The 20075-nt window shown below is 40.7% G+C and overlaps 1 protein-coding gene across 1 annotated transcript in view; it reads right to left on the bottom strand.

Annotated features, from left to right (window-relative positions):
- The window catches only part of LOC149237832 (signal peptide peptidase 1-like), a 510431-nt gene that overhangs the window by 362828 nt on the left and 127528 nt on the right, over positions 1–20075 (bottom strand). Inside the window, exon 3 of the mRNA XM_089372819.1 lies at positions 16998–17233. Coding sequence (XP_089228945.1) covers positions 16998–17233 — 236 coding nt within the window. The remainder of the gene's footprint in view (positions 1–16997; positions 17234–20075) is intronic.

Raw genomic sequence — 20075 nt, 5'->3', positions numbered from 1 at the left:
GAACTGTTTTGAAGGCGCTCAATACCTCTTTCATATCCTTGATTCCAAAGCAGGATAATGCTATGACACCAGACAGATTCAGACCAATAGCATTATGCAATGTGGTGTACAAAATAATTGCCAACAAGCTTAAGCCCCTTCTTCCAACTCTTGTATCTGAGGAACAAACTGGGTATGTGGAAGGCAGACAAATTCTCAACAACATCATTCAAGCTCACGAGGTGGTTCACTCACTTAAGAGCAATAGGCAGGCAGGAATGATTATGCAACTTGACCTAGAAAAGGCTTATGATAAGCTAAGTTGGGCTTACATTAGGAGAGTTCTTATAGCATATGGCTTTGACCATAATTGGGTAAGATGGGTAATGGCCCTTGTAACTTCCTCTAGTTTTTCAATCCTGTTAAATGGTTCACCATCCAAACCCTTTAATCCTACGAGAGGACTCAAACAAGGAGATCCACTCTCATCCTTCCTCTTTATTCTCATGATGGAAGGGCTAGGCAAAGGTATCAAATCTGCCAAAGCAGAAGGTAAAATCCAGGGTCTCAAACTCACCATGAACGGAGATGCTTTGACCCATCAAAAATTTGTGGACGATACTATGCTACAGGGTACACCCACAGTCAGGGAAGCTCTAGCCTACAAACAAATCCTGAAAGACTTTGCAATGGCTGCGGGCACAGAGGTAAGCCTTACCAAATCAAAGATTTTCTTTTTTAATACTGACATTGCTATTCAAAGAAATATATCTAGAATTCTAGGCTTTCAAAGAGATATGCTACCCTCTAAATATTTGGGAGTACCGCTAACAAACAAACCTCTGAGCAAGACAGTTTGGGAACCTGTGACTAATAAGCTATAGGACAAAATACGAAAATGGACAAGTAGGTCTTTGAACTTAGCTAGACGACTAGTGCTCACAAAAGCTGTCCTACAAACTGTCCCCATCTTTATGTTTTCAGCCTTTCCAGCTCCTAAAGGAGTCATGCAACAATGCAGAAATATCCAAAGAGATTTTCTCTGGGGAAAAGGGGAAGAGAAAAAAAAATGGGCTTTGGTAGCCTAGGAAAAGATCTGTAAACCTAAGACACATGTAGGTTTGGGATTGGATGATCCTGAAATGTTAAACAAGTTTTGGGGGCAAAACTATGGTGGAGATGGCTAAAAGATTCAGCGTCCCCTTAGGCCCAAATTTGGAACAGAAATATGCAAACAATTGGCAAGACAAGGATCACATTAGAATATTTGGGATCATCAAAGGCTCCCACATTTGGAACAAAGCTTGGGAGAATAGAGCCATTGTTCAGAAACACAGTTTCTGGGAAATCAGAGATGGAAACCTTGCTTGGTTTTGAGAGGATAATTGGCAACAGGAACCTAAATTGTTAAGAGAAGAATTTGCAAATCTCAAGAACGATACTGACAACAAAGGGTTACTTAGAGTAAATGACTTTTGGGATCAGGAAAAAAGCAAAGGAAAATGGAGAATATGGAAGAACCTAGTATACAGTGATGACTCCCCGTTGAAGACACAGGGAAAATCTTTAACAGCCATCCTGGAACAGAGAAAGATTTTGACATTAGCAGATTCAGACCAGCTGAGATGGGGCAAAAACAATGAAGGCACCTTTAACCTCAAAGAGGCCAAGAGCATAGCCCTTGGGCTTGACTTTCCAAACCCTAATTGGGTATGGAAGGACCTATGGCAGAACCAACGCTGGATGAAAATCAAACTGTTCATGTGGTTAGTGCAGCATAAAAAAATTCTGACCTGGGAAAACCTTAGGAAAAGAGGGTTATCTGTTCCATCTAGATGTCAGCTATGTGAATAACAAGAAGAAACTATAGATCACCTTCTCAACCTTTGCCCATTCACATCCACATAGTGGAATTGGATAGCTCCAATATTCAGACAAACAGACGGGGACATGGGCAGCATTACCAGCGCCTTAAAGAAGTGGAGGAAAAATTTCTATGATAATGAAACAGTCAACAAAGCTTGGGCTTTAGCTCCACGCTTTCTAATCTGGGATGTCTGGAAAGAACACAACAACAGAATATTCAAAAACAGGAAAGGTTCTTCCCAGAGCATCATGGCTCAGATTTTAAGACAGCTCAATGAGACGGTAGGAACCCTCATTAAAAACCCCCCTGAGGACCACCCTAAAGATACGGATGTGCAGATACTACTACATTTGGGTCTACAGGGGCTTGTCCCACAGGGCAAAAACAAGATTGCAAATCATATAATTGCTGAGAAGGATTTCTGGCAACCTCCCCCTTAGGGTTTTATGAAATGCAATATAGATGGGGCCTCAAAAGGAAACCCGGGCATGGTTGGTTATGGAGGAGTGATAAGAGATGAAAAGGGTTGTATAAAAACCATCTTTCATAGTCATTTGGGGAAAGCCACTAACAATATGGCAGAGCTCATGGCCCTTGAGCAATGCTTAGAAATCTTGAGGGACTCAAATCTTCATAATACTATAATTGAAGTTGATTCCGAATTGATTATTAATTCGGTCAAGAAAATTTGCTATGGCTCAGCTCCGGACAAAGTATCGAGACATTGGAGGCTTCTGCAAGTCTATCAAAGGATTCAATCCCACCTGCAGAACATGAGAACCCTGAGTTTCACTCATGTGCGTCGAACAGCCAACAAATTAGCGGACATCTTAGCTAATGAAGGCGTACTCTGTGCTAAAAGCAACAAAAAATATGAATGGATAGAGACCCCCCATGGTAGATTGAGGGAAGAGTGTCTCAGACAGGTGAAGAGAATTGAATCTTAAGGTAAGAGGACTCCCTACACCTCTCCCCTCAACAGACCCAATGGAACTGGGGAACAAGTTTCTATGCGACACTCTTGACATACCAGACATAACCTTGGACAAAGCCTGGATAGGGCAGGACTCTACCCTCTTCCTCAGGTTCCGTGACTCCTCGGATAGACTTTGGGTACTCCGAGCCAAGCGGAAGCTATTCTCTCTTCCGAATAAAGTGTTTTGGGATAAGGACCTCACAAGAGCTCAAGTAGCTGAATTAAAACAGGCCAAGGAACAGGTTGCAGCAGCAAGACAAGCAGGGAAATGGGTAGTGATTAGAAACCTTCGGGCAGTTATTCGGGACACCTTCCCCCAGGATGGGCATCCCATTCAGGTAGCTCCAAATGATGGGCCCGAGCAAAGAGGAGGCAGGGCACGAACCTCTCGGTTCACTGCTGGAATGGCAATGGCTCCTTCTGGTCTTCACCTGGCCTACTTTATGAAGCCCTTAGCTCAACAGACATCCTCCTGGTTACCAAGACTCATGTGAGCCCCGTCCGACCTCTCCCCAACATTACAGGATACCAGTGGACCGCAGTTTGTAGACAAGAGACACGGAGTTCAGGAAGTGTTAAGGGATCAGGAGGTGTAGCTTGCCTCGTCCGTGATAGCCTCGGGAGTAGAGTATCAGTGGTCGCAACCGATGAGTATGCCAGATTCATGTGGATTCAGATCAGAGCCAGAACATCACCTTAGAGAGACATTTATGTCACAGTCTGTTACTTCCCACCTATCTCGTCTTCCTATGCTATTCACAATAGCTCAGACGAAGACCCTTTTACAGACCTATACTCTGAAATCACCAGGTTTTCGGCAGTAGGGGACGTCATTCTCACGGGGGACTTCAATGCCCAGACCAAAGACCTCCAGACTCCTATGCATGACCGGACAAAGGATATATTTTGCACTTGGGGGATTGACCCGACCACGATCGATATGCATCAGACCTCCAAGGATCACTTGGGACCCACCACAGCCTATGGGAGATATCTGCTACAATTGGGAGAATCTCATGAGTTGGTAATTCTGAATGGCCTACCATGTTTCCCATCCTCGCACTTCTTTACCTGCAGACCATTTGGATGCGGGGTGGTCGACTATGTTATTGCAAATCCAAATCTCCTCCCTTACATCAGAAACTTCTCGATCACCCCCATCCCTCTTGCAAATCATGCACTTCTTTCACTCTCTCTGCAGTTTGACCTCCCAAATCCATCTCCTACTCTCCCCCACGGCCCTCCCAGAACCACCTTCCAATATGAGGAGGGTGACCCTGATCTCTTCTCCTCTATCCTCAGACAGACAGTCCCATCGGAGTCCCAATTCGCATCTCTCAGCTCCGCCAAGGACAAATACCAGTGCCTGTCATATGCAATCTGGGAAGCTGCGCTCCAATCCTTCCCCCATTCTACCCGTACCGCCACCACCCCCCGCAAACCGAGAAATTGCCCTATGAATAAATGGTATGACCAGGAATGCAAGTCTATGCATCAGGACCTCAGACACGCATTCCAGAACTCTTTACCAACATACCCTGACCTCTGTTCAGCCTACCGTCGCCTCCTTCACCGCAAGAAGCGCATTTTCATTGCCCATAGGAGACAGGCTCTTTCTACCCACCCTCCTCCTTCGCTCCCCTAAAGATTTCTAGGGGACCATCCTCTCCCGGTGCTCACCTACCCCAGTCAACCTTGATCCTGCTTCAATGTTCTCTCACACCTCCCAGTTGTATGACATTCCTGAGCAACCTCCAATTCAAGTTACTTCCCCCCCCCACCTCCTGCCATCTTTTCAAGATTTCTAGGGGATCATCCTCTCCCGGCGCTCACCTACCCCAGTCGACCTTGATCCTGCTTCAATGTTCTCTCACACCTCCCAGTTCTATGACATTCCTGGGCAACCTCCAATTCAAGTTACTTCCCCCCCCCCACCTCCTGCCACCTTTTCTCCGACAAAGATATCAGATGACAGAGAGGCAATATGGACAATGAATAGCAGTAGGGCAGCAGACGAAGAAGGCTTCCAGGCAGAATTCTTCAATCATTGACTTCACCCCCTAGTAGGACATCTAGTGGACCTTTTCAACCAGGTGGTTTGGGATGGATTTCCGGATAGTTGGTCACACCACATTATCTACCCGATCCACAAGTCAGGGCCTACTTCCGACCCCAACAACTACAGGACAATCATGGTTGGGCACACATTCTCCAAGCTATATGCTACAGCACCCCACAGGACACTCCCATTTCCTTAAGCAGAGACAACTCAAGGCCAAGGGCCAAGCAGGATTCCGCCCAGACCAGCAGACAATCGACCACATCCTTACTCTTCGAGCGGTGACCGAGGAGGTTAGGCATCGATCCTCTAAAGTGTACTATTGTTTGTAGACTTCCGGAAGACCTTTGACTCAGTCCCGAGGGAAGATCTTTTCCAAAGACTAAGAGAGATTGGAATCTCCTCGACTCTCCTGACAGCTATCATGCGCCTCTATGAGGTTGTCCTTGGCCGTCTCTGCACAGTCAGAGGAATGTCGGATTTCATCTGAAGCACTATTGGAGTCAAACAAGGTTTCCCCCTTTCTCCTACTTTATTCGGGACCTATATCGATGAGCTTGAGTCCTTCCTCCAAGAGCATATCCAGGAGACAGATGCGTGTCTTCTTCGCCAGGTCCTGATTTCCATCCTCCTCTTTGCAGACGATATTTCCCTTATTGCCTCCTCCTAAGAAGGCCTTCAGAGATCGCTGGATGCTCTCGTAGCTTTTTGCGACTAGAGGCATCTAACTGTGAACTTGGGTAAAACCAAAATGATTATCTTCAATGGAGCCAAGAAAACCTCGGACTTCCACTTCCTATTTAAAGGAGAAGAGATCGATATTGTCAGCACCTATACATATTTGGGAGTTCAGTCTTCAGGGCCTCGCTTCAGCCTGCAGCCAGCCCTTCAGCATCGGATCAACAAAGGGTATGGCTCCCTAGCCCTTCTGGAGAGGCAGTGTTTCCGACACTATTTCCAGGACATCTCGTCCAAAATGAGCATCATGAACACTTTGATTCGCCCCACGGTACTTTACGGCTCAAAGATTTGGGGTCCCTCTCTCCTAGAGTCAAATTGGGCTTTAGCGGAGCGAGTCCAGACCCTCCTTTTACATTGTTTCATTAGGTGCAAGCAGACAGTGCCTCAGCACATCATTCTAGTAGAGTTCGGGGCTCAACCTTTCCGCCTAGAGGTGATATTCAGGTTAGTGTCGCTTCTGCACAGGCTCTGAAGCCTGGCAGACGTGAGGAAGGGTCGAGATAGATACCCATATTTAGCATATTGCTCCTCAGAGAACATCGCCCGTATGCAGACAAGCTGATCCAAATGTTGGTACACCGATGCGACAGAGCTTCTAGAGGCTTCAGGAATCCAGATTGACCATCTCCCTCCTTTTCAGTACTCTCTGAATGCTCCAGGCCACCTTCTTCCCAATCAACAAGAGCTGAATAAAATCATTAAGGAGGATATTTACAGACGATACGTTCAGACTACATGGACCAATCCTCCCAATGGGTTGCGTCCAAAAATGGCCTTCTACGCAGAGCATTGCCTGGAGATCAGGGATGGGCTCATCATCAGACCCCAGTGCACATTCCAACATTGGATGCATGCCCTTAGAATCCCCCTCGGGCAGCTCAGAGTTGGATCTCACAGACTTGAGGTGGAGACAGATCACCACATCGATAGGGCAGATAGGATTTGCCAGCTCTGCCACTTACAGGAGATAGAGACAGAGACACACTTCATCTTTAGATGCCCTACTTACTACGAGATCAGAGGTCGTTTCCACTGTCTCTTCAGGTCCTCTCAGACTTTGACCAGCTTCCTCAGATATGTTGATCCGAGATGCCTTACACTTTATCTCCAGGAGGCCTTCAAATTTCGGGCCCATTTTCTTCAGCGCCCCACCAAATCGGACACCACGCAAAAGATCACAGACTTCTTTTGGGCACTACCATCAGTGCGGGGCACTAAAAGAACCATTGACTGACCCATAGACACTGAGACCAAATCAATGCGGTCCTGGGGGGGCCGACCCACCAGACTGCACCAGCGCTCCAGGACTGGATCCACCCCTGGGAGGCACCCTAGAACCTCTAGGCAACAGCAGCGACAACCCAGTATGCCCACAGGACAGCAGACTTTGACAAGCTTCTCTCTGTTTTCTTCTTTCGACCTCGGATGTTAGGAGTAGGAACTGGACAGGAGACTCCTTTTTTTTCTCCTTCTCCTTCTCAGCTTCATCGCAGTGCTTTGCTTCAAAGCCGAGAGCTTCTAGCTTCTACATTCACATTTACTTAGCTTATAGATGTATTTTCTGCTCTTTAAAAAGAAATGTTAAAGGGGACCGTTTGGTCCACCGGCTTGGCATGATGTAATCATTGTAACCGAGAGTCCCGTTGACCTATTATGGTCATTTGTTGGACATTAATAAAATTATCTTATCTTATTATCATATTATCTTGTATTTTTTTTATTTTTTCACTTCTAATTTTTTATTAGGCGACTAAAATATCTTCCGGATGCTTCTAGATGCCTCTCAAGTTATAAAAAAGAGGATTTTTTGAGTGGAGAAGCCTAATGTTCAAGCCTATGGCCCTAGTGTTGATATGCAGTTCATGGTAATGTTAAATTCTTAAAGTAAAAGGATGAAAATGAAAAATAAAGGAGAATGTTATTTTTCATTTTCATCCTTTCACTTAAATTTTCAACATTACCATGAAATGACTCGGGATGTTTGAGAGTGGTTTCGCCCTCATTGAATTTCATATGGAGAAAGTAGAATTTTAGATCTTACTCAAAATCAAGCAAACTTATCTGTTTTTCAGGATTTCAGGATTGGGGGGATTGCAATGTTTCCATTGGATTTTGTCATGTACTAGGGTATGGAACTTGTATTTAATCAAGAGAACCAAGCCCTCTATGCAGGGGAGACTCCCAATAATCAAGAGCACATAGGGTACTAGGGTGTGGAACTTGTATTTAATCAAGAGCACTAAGGTCGTTCGACTATGTAGGAGGAGACTCCCAATCAAGCACGAGACAAGAAATTAGAAATTTCTCGTGGCTGATTTTGGATATTGCTATTTTCATGATGTGATCATTCATAAGTAAATGTGATGTAAATTTAGAGACTTATAGTTTATGCATTGACAACTGACAATTTAATCATAATGTAATAAATTAGAATGTATCATATATGCTTTATGATTGCACATATTTCTTAAATGTCCTAAGCTATGTTGCAGGAAACGTGGGGCAGAAGGGCGTTTCCGTAGGGAAATGGGTACGAAACGTTGAAACGCATTTGGTACGGCCCTGAAACGCGTTTCAGGCCGTACTGCCACGTTTCACGAAACTGAAACGTGGCCAGTACGGCCTGAAACGCGTTTCAGGGCCGTACGACCCACGTTTCAGCATTTACTTGTGTTTTTATTTTTTATTTTTTATTTTATTTGTTTTCTAATCTATTCTTACGTTAGCCTAATGACTTCTAGTTGCTTCCAGATGCCTGTCTAAAGTTATAAAAGTGAACTTTTGCCCTAGTGTTGATATGCAGTTCATGGTAATGTTAAATTCTTAAAGTAAAAGTGATATTCTCCTTTATTTTTCATTTTCATCCTTTTACTTAAATTTTTAACATTACCATGAAATGACTCAGGATGTTTGAGAGTGGTTTCGCCCTCATTGGATTTCATATGGAGAAAGTAGAATTTTAGATCTCACTCAAAATCCAACAGACTTATTTGTTTTTCAGGATTTCAGGATTGGGGGGATTGCAATGTTTCCATTGGATTTTATCATGTACTAGGGTATGGAACTTGTATTTAATCAAGAGAACCAAGCCCTCTATGCAGTGGAGACTCCCAATAATCAAGAGAATGTAGGGTACTAGGGTATGAAACTTGTATTTAATCAGGAGCATTAAGGTCGTTCGACTATGTAGGAGAGAGACTCCCAATCAAGCACGAGACAAGAAATTAGAAATTTCTCGTGGCTGATTTTGGATATTTCTATTTTCATTATGTGATTACTCATGAGTAAATGTGATGCAAATTTAGATACTTATAGTTTATGCATTGACAATTGACAGTTTTATCATAATGTAATAAATTAGAATGTATCATATATGCTTTATGATTGCACATATTTCTTAAATGTCCTAATATATATATATATATATATATATATATATATATTCGCGTTTCCCCATTTCCAAAATTTGGGGAGGTCGCGTTTCGTATCGCCTCCCGTTTCGGAAACTCGTACCCGTTTCCCCGTTTCGTGCAACCTTGGTCCTAAGATATATATATATATATATATATATATATATATATATATATATATATATAGATATTGTGTTTCCTCGTTTCCAAAATTTGGGGGGGTCACGTTTCGTATCGTGCTCGTTTCGAAAACTCGTACCCGTTTCCCTGTTTCGTGCAACTTAGCTAGAGGGGTTGAACTTGACGCAGTTCCTTAGAGGCAGCGCTGGGGTTTTCTGTGGGGCAGAGAGAGCAGCAGTTCAGCATATCGACTTCTGAGCAAGGGAGGCTCATTGGGAGGGTGACACAGCTCCTAGAGGAGGTGACACAGTTCCAACGCAGAGCTTAGAGCAGCCATCGCTACCCAGCACTGAGAACAGCAGTTGTCATCTATGGGGTTTGATCATCCAGTTCCTGGATTGCCAAAATATCTGTCTCCAGATAGAGGTACTTCTGTCAGGTTTATTCTCTGTTGGGTGAGCCAGATTTGGCACCTTAGTTGTATTCAGAAATCTGCTTAATAATACATATTACAAACCCTCTATATGCTGCACCAGTTTTCCGAAATGGGGTTTTTCTGGCGACGATTGTCCAAAAATAACGGTGTCCCTTGTGTGATTGTCTTAGTTTATTTCAATTCATGATCTGTATGTATGTGTAGGCTGCAATAGTGTTTTCATCGTTGTTTAAGTAATTAAATAACTTGTTAAATGTAAAGAACAAGTAGGAGATGATAAACCAGTGACTGCAGTAGGATTTCTGATGTGTAGATTCAGAAATTCTCACAATTTTTGCATGAGTTATTCATTGGATAAAGAATGAATGAATGTTCATAGGGGATAATTTGCATTTGCATCCTTGAAACTCCATAATAATTGCCATCAAAGTGTAAAAGTTTAAAGTTGTCATGTAGTTGCATCCATAGATATTGACGCTGCTTCTTTAGGCCTCTTTGAAGAGCGAAGTTTGCCAAATTAAGATCATTTTGACTCCAATCCTCCCAATTGTTAGGCACTAGTCCCAGATCCTTGGTGATCACATTAACTCAATGAAGTATCATTCTTTCACCTCTCTTCTTCCCTCTAAGGATAAGGAGATTTTCTAGGGCTTGGTGCGAAATTTACAGAGGAGGAATTTTGGGATTTCGTCTAGACAAATTTCTTCATTTATGTCTCTTTTAGACATCCTCTAGTTTTGAACAAATTCCAGCGGTGGAATTTCAAATAAATTGATACCCTAGCTATCACACCAAGTGGGAACACTTGAAGTTGCTTTTGACTGGGATTTCTTGAAGGTTTTCACTTTGTAGCATCATTGAAAACCTTTTCTCTTAACTATAGTTGACCATTGGATGATCCTTCATCTCGGTATATCTCTCAACCCTAGGTCTCTTACAGTATTTCTCTCAAGGGGTTTTTTCATGGAAAGTCATACTAGCTTCTCCCAAAGCTCGCACTTTGATTGAATCTTTCCATTGAATGAGCCATCCTTGCCTCACTTTGGACCCTGGTATAGACATATTAATCACAAGTGAGGAATATTGGACGTCTTGATCTTAGGCACTCATCATTATTGAACATTCCTGGGCCTGAGGTCTAGTCATCCTTCATAGGTCTTTCTTGGGGAGCCTTTTAGCTTCCTTTGAAGCATTTGAACCATTAATTGAGCCTCTCCTTGAATGGACTTTGGAAATCATTTCATATCTCGTCATTCATCCTATCATCCTAAACGATTTTCTCCATACTAGGACTCCTCCTGCCGGTGAAAATCTAAGAAGAGAAGGGGACTTAGGTTGTGGTGAAAGTGGGCCTCTGTCCCAAGGTGTTGTTGTGTCCTCTAGCTTTGGCCTATATACTAGGCCTACTAGTTTGTGCAACAACAAGACAATTTGTCCAAAATAATGGTGTCAAAATTAATGTATGTGAATCATTTTCTCAATTCCAGTATTTTTATTTTCTACAGCATAATTTATTTGTGAAAAATTGCAATGTGAGTTATTTGATATTTGTCATTAATATAGCTAACAAAAGATAAATAAACTACAAAAGTTAGGAGAATAATTTCCAGTTGCTACTTTTCGTGGAAATTTCACAAATCAGGAGTTGTCTCTTGGTGTAGCAGGAAGCAGAAATTTGTGGCACTGAATTCTACAAAGGCAAAATACATGGCAGCAAGCTAAATGTGAAGCTATTTGCCTTCGAAAGCTGCGAGTAGCACTATTTGATCATAGGATGGATTCAACCAGTATCTATTGTGACAATCAGAGTTGCATCAAGCTCTCTGAGAATTCGTTGTTCCATGATAGGTCAAAACACATTGACATCAAATACCACACCATCAGAGACTGCATATAGCATGAATCAGTTCAACTATAGTATGTTTGCACAGATCAACAGGTTGCAGATATTCCGTCAAAGGCCTTAGGTAAGGCAAAGTTTGTCTTCTTCATGTATAAGTTGGGAGTAGTGGAGAACACCTTCCTTGCTAAGAGGAACTATTAGTTTTTGTAGCTCGGACAGGTATTCTAGTCTCTATTGGTGTCTATGAGGCTAAGGAACACAAGAGGATAATTATATCCAAGACCCAAAAAAAATTTCAATGCGAAATGTCTTAATTAGATTAATTAGCTAGTTTTTCATTATTTTCCTAAGTGGCTAATTAAATCAGATTAATTGAGACAAATTGATTTTGCTCTAGTGACTTCTAGAAAAGTCATGAGAAGGGGTCAAGATGATCTTAGCCATCGATTGGAGTTAGATCGTGGTCGTTGATTCGTCAATGAGAGATTATAAGAGCAAGTCAATGGGGCTTTTGGAGACACAATGAATTGCAGTGATAGCAAGAACGTAGTGATAGCGTGGAGGATACCAACAGTGGAGTTTCCAGAGAAATTATCCATGAAGATTCTAGTTATTCCGAGAGAAGGAAGGAGGCAAAATTAATCCTGCAGAGAGGTCCCATTAGCCAATGTGAGTTACTAGGCAGAAATTCGATTTCCAGTTGCCGGAGGAGGTGCGAGTTTCTCTAGCAACTTGTTGGAGGTAGAAGAGACTGTTGGAACGAATTTCTAGAGGCATCGTGAGTTTCAAAAGAGGTCATTCGCATTTCCAGTTTTACCAGTGCATGTTGTTGGAGGTGCGAGTAGTATAGATAAGGGTCGAGTTTGTTTGTAGAGGTCCGATTTGGCTAGTAGAGGTGAAGGAAAAATATTTTCAAAGCTTTGCTAGTGAGAGGAAAATAGTCTATGTAATTCTCAATTGCTAAATATTTCTTAATAATATAAACCCTAATTTGTAGAACTAGTTTTCCCCACACTGGGGTTTTTCAGACACTATTGTCCAAAAATATTGGTGCCTAAATTTTGTGTGTTCATTACTTTTCTCAGTTCCTGTTATTATTGGTGAAAATTGCAGTAGTGATCAGTATTTGTCATAATTAATTTTTGAAGACAAATAATCTACATAGGATAGAAGAATAATTTCTAGTGACTGCAACGAAGGAAATTTCACATGCATCACTTATGGGTGTCAATATGCTCCTCTGGTGGACTTGGGTCCCAAATAAGTTGCCCAAACCCTGTGGATGGAACCACTTGTCAATTACACACAATATCTAGTGCTGCAACTTTCACCATTAGGTATATTTTATCATTATTGCATCTAAGTGAACCAAGCTTGAAAGTAATGGGCAAATTAACACTTCATACAAGGCTTCCCTTCCAAAATTGTGGCTTTGGTCACGTAATGTTGTTACCTCCCTAGGTAGGAGTGGTTAACAAACAACCCTAATAGGCGTTCTCAACACTTAAGGAGAGGTCACATGTTCTTGGTCCAGCCTTTAATCGAAATGTGCCATATGAATAATGGTCGAACAAAGGGGAAAAGACTTCATGGCCAAGTGCCATGGTCAAAGGGACCAGCCTAATGGGGATCCTCATCCTGGGTCTATAGATGTTATAGGGAGCAATCATGGATGCATGAGTTACCAACTCAGCCTTTGTTTTTCCACTCCTCTTATGCCTTTTACTTTTTCTGAATTTTTCTTTGTATTACTACTCATAGCTCAATGGGTTAGAGATTGCTTTGTACGATTTATAGCAGTTATAACCCCCTTAAAGATGGGGTAGTTCATCACCCATCAGGGTTTGGGACATGCAAGGGTTCTTTGTCTTATAAGAAATAGGGCAACATTGGCACAGGAACCGAGTAATGACCATAAGAGTGAGGTAAAGTTGGCTTTTTCCCACATGTTAATTTGAATGTCCTGATGATCTTTTGCATTTTGGTTTTTCTTTCATTTTTCTTATGGCCATCGTATGCTCTTTCTATTTCTTTTAGTTGCATCGACCTCCCAAGGAAAATTTCCAAACCCTACCTAACCATGAGGATGTGTGGGTGCCAAATCCTAATGAACCAGTGGTCAGTTGAACTTGAAGAATGGAGTTGGAATAGGGGCTAGTAATGTAAGATAGAAATTAGTAAGTATGGAACGGGGAGAGATGGGGCTATGCTATCTCAATCATGGCTTCCAAAGTAATGCCCCTCCTATACCAGTTGTAACGCTGTTGTTATACTAGTTGGGCCATTAGGGGAGGTCCCACTGTTGAAAATTAACCCCCCATTTAAGATTACGGAATAAGATCACGGCCACAAAACTTCTTTCTTCCAAGTTACCCCATAATATGTGAAAATTCCAAATCTAACTCTTATCTAGAATTTACTGTAGTTATCTAGTAACTATCCAACCTATTTTTTTAAACATTATTTATCTCTTCAGCTTAAATCACATGATAGTATATTTGTCGATGCGTTTCGAACCAACGTGTTTTGACAAATATACTATCATGTGATTTAAGCCGAAGAATTCTCTTAATCTTGACATGGATCACAGAAGCCTCAATTCAATTATTTATCTCAGTAAAAATATTTACTGTAATACTAAATAAAAACACTTCTGCAATATTCACCAATTAAAAATCACAGGAACTGAGATAACCACACACATAAAAATGGACAAGGATATTTATGGACAAATATCCCTAGAAAAACCCTAATGTGGGGAAACCAGTTCTGTAGATGAGGGTTTTATTATTTCTTCAGCAAATCTGTAATTGATAGATATTACAACTGCTTGTCATTTAATGGAAAAGCTCCAGTAAAATATTTCTATCTTCTCCTCTGCTGATCAAATTGGCTAGGGAAATAATTCTTCAACCCCTTTCTTGCAATGCACACTACCTCCCTGCAACTCGAACTGGTAAACTGGCAATTCGCATTAGCTCTCTAGCAATTCGCATTGGCTCTCTGGCAAACTCGCACAGCTTCTAGCAACTCGCACTGGTCACACGTGCGGCCTTCTGGAACTCAATCTACCTTCCTGGAAACTCAATATGTCATATGAGCAATTCGCACTACCTCTTGGAGAACTCACACCTCCTCTAGCAAACTCGCACTTGCTCCAGAAAATAACTCAGCCTTCTTTGCAAAAAAATAAACTGGCCAGCAAAACTCCCTCTAAAGCTGGAAGTCTCTTGGATAAAGAATAACTCCGGAAAATGCTTCTCGCTTAATTATTGTTGAAACCCTCACTGGTGTCAAACCCCACGCTACCACCGCGCTTCTGTTCTTTGATCTCCAAGATGCCTATCAATTTCCTCTTGTAATCTCTCATTGAGAATTCGAACAACCAATATATAATCCCCGATCAAATAGCTAAGATCATCTTGACTCTATCAAGTACCTTTTCTAGAAGTCACTAGAGAGAAATTGACTTGTCTCAATTAATATTGATTAATTAACCTGTTTTCCTAAGTTAGACTTAGGAAAATTATTAAAAACTGGTTAATAATCTAATTAAGACATTTTCCCTTAGAAAAATTTCCTAGGCTTGGAGATAATTTATTCTCTTGTGCTCTTAGCCTCAATGACACCTCCTGAGACTATAACACATGTCCGAGCTACAAATCTAACATAATCCATGTCAAACACTCAAATACAAACAAGCATAAGCACCCGATTGCAAAATGAATAAAGTACCTTTTGATCATAAGCCCACCTTCCAACATGTGCTCTTGCCAGACGGGCAAGGAAACATATGACTAATACAGGTGGCAGAGATATAAATGGCACATCGTCATCAGATACTAGTGGCTCTCAGGTGCTGCTAGCTTCCGACTGGAAGAGATGAATAGGAGAAAAGTTTCTCCTAGGGGTTACCCACTTTTGGTGGGTAACAGGGCCACCATGCTCAACCACCCTCAAACCAAGAAAAATAATGTGTACCACGGAAAAACATGTCATGTGATAAGAATCACAATTTACCATTCATGTGTATATGAGGGGGCAACGGTGCCAATGATACTAACTGGTGCTTATTCTTTCATATCATATCTTCTAGGGCATCTCTTGTATCATCTAGTATATTATTTCTTCCCCCAAAAGCCTGAGTATAGGTACACGATGCCAATGATACTAACTGGTGCTTATTTCTTTCATATCATATCTTCTAGGGCATCTCTTGTATCATCTAGTATATTATTTCTTCCCCAAAAAGCCTGAGCATAGGTACACGATGCCAATGATACTAACTGGTGCTTATTTCTTTCATATCATATCTTCTAGGACATCTCTTGTATCATCTAGTATATTATTTCTTCCCCCAAAAGCCTGAGCATAGGTAACCCAGGCAATACCGTTTTAAAGGATCAGCTCAATCAGATTTATCTAACATCACTAGGTATATATTTATTATAATATTACACAAGCACTTCATAGAGTAGAAAATTGAAGACAATACATTCAGCATTTTCTTTTCTCAGACTTAACGTTGTCATCCACTTTTTATAATCTTCACACAAAGAATCAACTTTCAACAACCTTTAAAGCTTATGACCATACTTGAAACTCCTTTCTGCAAGAGCCACAACTCAGATATTGTCATGAAAAGAAAAGTTATGTAAAAGAAATGTAGATGTTATCCATAAACACATAGTAATGCATAGTTCAATCTATATAGGCCTAAAAACTGAAACTGATTATGTTTATGAGTGTAACAAAGTCACCTTAAATAGGCTAAGAAATACTCTAAGCCAAATCTAGTTCGGAGCATCTTTTGTGTATTTAATAATTTCACTGTTTTTGGCTATTACATATTTACTTCCCTATTGGACTCTGAAATATTAATTTTTTATTTTGTTTTTAATTTTTTAATAATTTTGCTGTCCCCGTCCCCTTATCCCATAGAGTAGCTCCAGACATTCCAGAACATCGTCCCCTTGTGCCCCCACCTGCGCATCCCCAGACCTCAGAGAAGCAATTTGAATTCATATACTATATGACTCAGTTTTTTTCATAAAAAACATAACAGGAACAGTATGAACACCATATGTACCCTTGTTGTTTACTACATCAACTATATGTCAAGGACATTTTCTGCTAAACCTTATACTCCATTTGGTACAACCAACCAGATGTTTTAAATTCTGCATGTTTTATTTTAATCTTGCCAGAGGTAACACTTTCTCAGAGCAATATACATGAATCAGCAATCCAATAAGACCTCAAGGGTCACCTGAATAGTCTAACAATTCACCCATAAATATTGATTTCGTTTTGCACTCAATGATTACCCTCTGAATTGAACCATGGAAAAGAGTCCTGTGATTTAACCAATCAATAAAGCACCAGATACATTTGAAATAAAGCTCTATGAAGCGTATCTATAAAATTAATGGATTACAGCATCACTAATTAAGAATATGCTCAAAGGTGTCCAACTGCATCTCAAAAAGTTAATAAAAGAAGACAGAAAACAGACACATCTAGCATAAGACCTCTGGAAAATGCAAGAACCAAATGATTGTCTCACCTATTTGGAATGACTCTGAATTTGTTTTTGGAAAAAGAGTGCCAACAGGGTCAACCATGTTCCCGGCGACTGCAAAAACACCAGCTAATGCAAAATACGCTGACAGGAAGGCTTGCAAATCTATATTTGGAAAGAAACGCAAGATGCAATAAAATCCAAATAATGACAAAGAGCTGAACAATGGGAACAAAATTCCTTCCCGAAGTGACAGTTTTTTTGTCGGTTTTGTTCCCAAGCTGCAAAAATAGTATATATTTACTTAGAATTAGTGAATATTCAAAGAAGGGACAGAAAATTACTAACACAAAATGCATGTTACATTATGTGCAAGTATTTTTAAGGTGACGAAATCATTTCAAGTAGAATAACTGAGAAAGGGAAACTCGTTAAACCATATTAAACAACATATGCGTCATCATTCGTCCAAGTTAAGATTAGTGATAAATACCACAAGATAAATTCCTCATGTATTTATGAAACATTCTGTTTCATATGTTGTAATAAATTTAGCAATGAATAAACCTATTTCATTTTTAAGTGTAATAAATTTAGCAATGCATAAACCTATTTCATTTTTAGTGTTCCATCTGTAACCAAAATTTTAAGTTATGTGAGTCAATCACTGCATAACAACAAGAGAAGAGAATTTATATTAATGTGGTTGTAGCCTGTTGTAGGCCTTATCACCAATCAAATTAGCAATGTTGCTAAGGTCCAAGCAACCTTGCTAGATGGGCATGTTGCTGCACAAACTAGCAAGCCTTGTAAAGAGGCAAAAGCTACCTTGCTAGATGGGCATGTTGCTGCACAAACTAGCAAAACTTGTAAAGAGGCAAAAGCTAGAGGGCACAACAACACTTGGGACAGAGGCCCACTGTCACCACAGCTTAAGTCCCCTACTCTTCTCGGATTTTCACCGGCGAGAGGAGTCCCAGTAATACTCACTTGTGATAGATGTATATCTATGACAATCTTGAAGTGAGGAAAGGTGGCTCATTCAATGGAAAGGTTCAACAAAAGTGCAAGCTTTGGGAGAATCTAGTAAGACTTTCCACAAAAAACCCCTTTGAAAGATGGCTACACAAAACCTAGGGTTGAGGTATATAATGAGATATGAGTGCATCCAAGGTCAAGGTAGACAAGAGAAAAGGCTATGAATGATATACTTCAACAAGTACTAAAGCAAATGCCTTCAAAGAATCCCCAAGTTGAAGGATCGGCTTCTAGGTTTCCCTCTTGATGCAATGACTAGGGCATCAAATTTCCAGAGATTCCACCATAGGAATTCTTTCAAAACTTGAGGATCCCCAAAAGAGACACTACGGAAGAATCTTATCCAAACAAAATTTAATTTGCCTCCCTCCAAAGGATTTCACACCAAACCCTAGAGAGGCCTCCTTACCCTTAAGGGGACAAAGTTTAGAAAAAGAAAAGAAGGAAATTTTATGGATTAAATCCAAGTTTGACCACCAACAGACTTGATCAGTGCCTAGACCATTGGGAGTATGGAGTCGTGGGTGCTTATAATTGGTTAAATTGACCTTCAAGGAGGCTAAAAGAGGAAGCCCTAGTTCCAACAATTACCTTCTTAAGCATTACTTAATGAAGTTTCATGGATTAAATGCAACCATTATCCACTAGGAAAACTCTTTCCACATTATCAATGAGTAATACATGCAAAGCTTCCCAAGATTACAGTTTTGAAAGATATTCAATAAAACAAAGTGCAAATTTTCATCATGAGAACAAATTCCATTCATTAGACATTATTTGCAAGATAATTTCAATGCAAAAAAACACTTACAAGACAACTTAGAGTATATCCATCCATCAACAATGCATTAGAAGCTCCAAAAAGATATCAATAAAGATTCAAACATCAAAGTTCATCCCAAAAACATCCAAATTTCTCCACAAATTGCAGGTCTGAATTCTTCTACGAGGCTGAAAATCCCAAGTGATGATGGTTTGAGGTGAGAATAGGTCTCACCTATTTATACAAGCCATAAGAGTTCAAATTTAAAATGACAAAGCCCCTTTGTGTGCCTAAAGTGCTAAGTAACCCACCCATGGTTACAAGCCAACCATGATAGCTCATTAAAATTATTTTATCTCTCCTCCAAGCCCATGCTAGGCTGACGTCATGCATGCGTGGAGGCCTAGAGGGGCAGCGTTGAGGCCTCTTGTACTAAAATGTGAGAGAGGGCCTCAATAATCATGAGGAAGAGGGGGATGCCCTCCATATGTTGCAAAACATCTTCAAACCCCTATTTGGGCTCTGTGGGCTCCAAATGGGCCTCCAAGTGTCTCCAGATCAAGTCGATGCTCCATCAATGAGGGCTAGAAGATGGCACATGCCCTCCCATGTCTCCCTAGGAAAGACATAATCTCCTATGTGTTGAATTTTCCACGACCTTGGGTCTAGGTTAGAGTCTTAAAATCACTGACGCTACCAAACCAAGAATCTCAACCATAAACTACTTTGTACGGCGGAAATATAAAGCAGTAAATCACATATGCACAATATACACAGTTTTAAACAAAATTGTACAATATGTGCAATCCCAATCTTCATTATATTAAACAAACTGAGTAATACGATAGTCTATGATTCATCACCCACCAGGGATTGGGACATTCATGGGTTCCTTAATGATGAAAGGGGCACTCAAAGGGGCCCTAGGTACTAGGGTTATGTGAAATTTCCTTAACTTGCAGCAACTATAAATTTATTCTTCTAACTAATTAATTATGCAGTTTATTTGCTACGGCAAACAACGAATAAATCAAAATGCAATTCTTCACAAATAAAAAACGCTATGGAAAATAAAATTATGGAATTGAGAAATATAAAGCACACATACAATAAAATTGACATAGTTATTTTTGGACAAATGTCCCCAAAAAAACCCAATGCAGGAAAATCGATGCAATATATGAGGGTTTTATTATAATATGTAGCAGTGAAAATTTTTAGTACAATATGGATGTCCGAACTAACAATCCTCCACAAGATAATCTGGCCAAAAATTAGTAAGACAAATTATGTCTCACCCGAAACTGATCTCGCTTTGAATT

Source organism: Pinus tabuliformis, chromosome 8 (genome assembly GCF_031772625.1).
Source record: "Pinus tabuliformis cultivar Carrire ecotype Pingquan chromosome 8, CPIR1, whole genome shotgun sequence".
Classification (NCBI taxonomy): Eukaryota; Viridiplantae; Streptophyta; class Pinopsida; order Pinales; family Pinaceae; genus Pinus; species Pinus tabuliformis.
The sequence above is the reverse complement of the archived record's forward strand: the minus strand, read 5'-3'. Positions and strand labels throughout refer to the sequence as shown.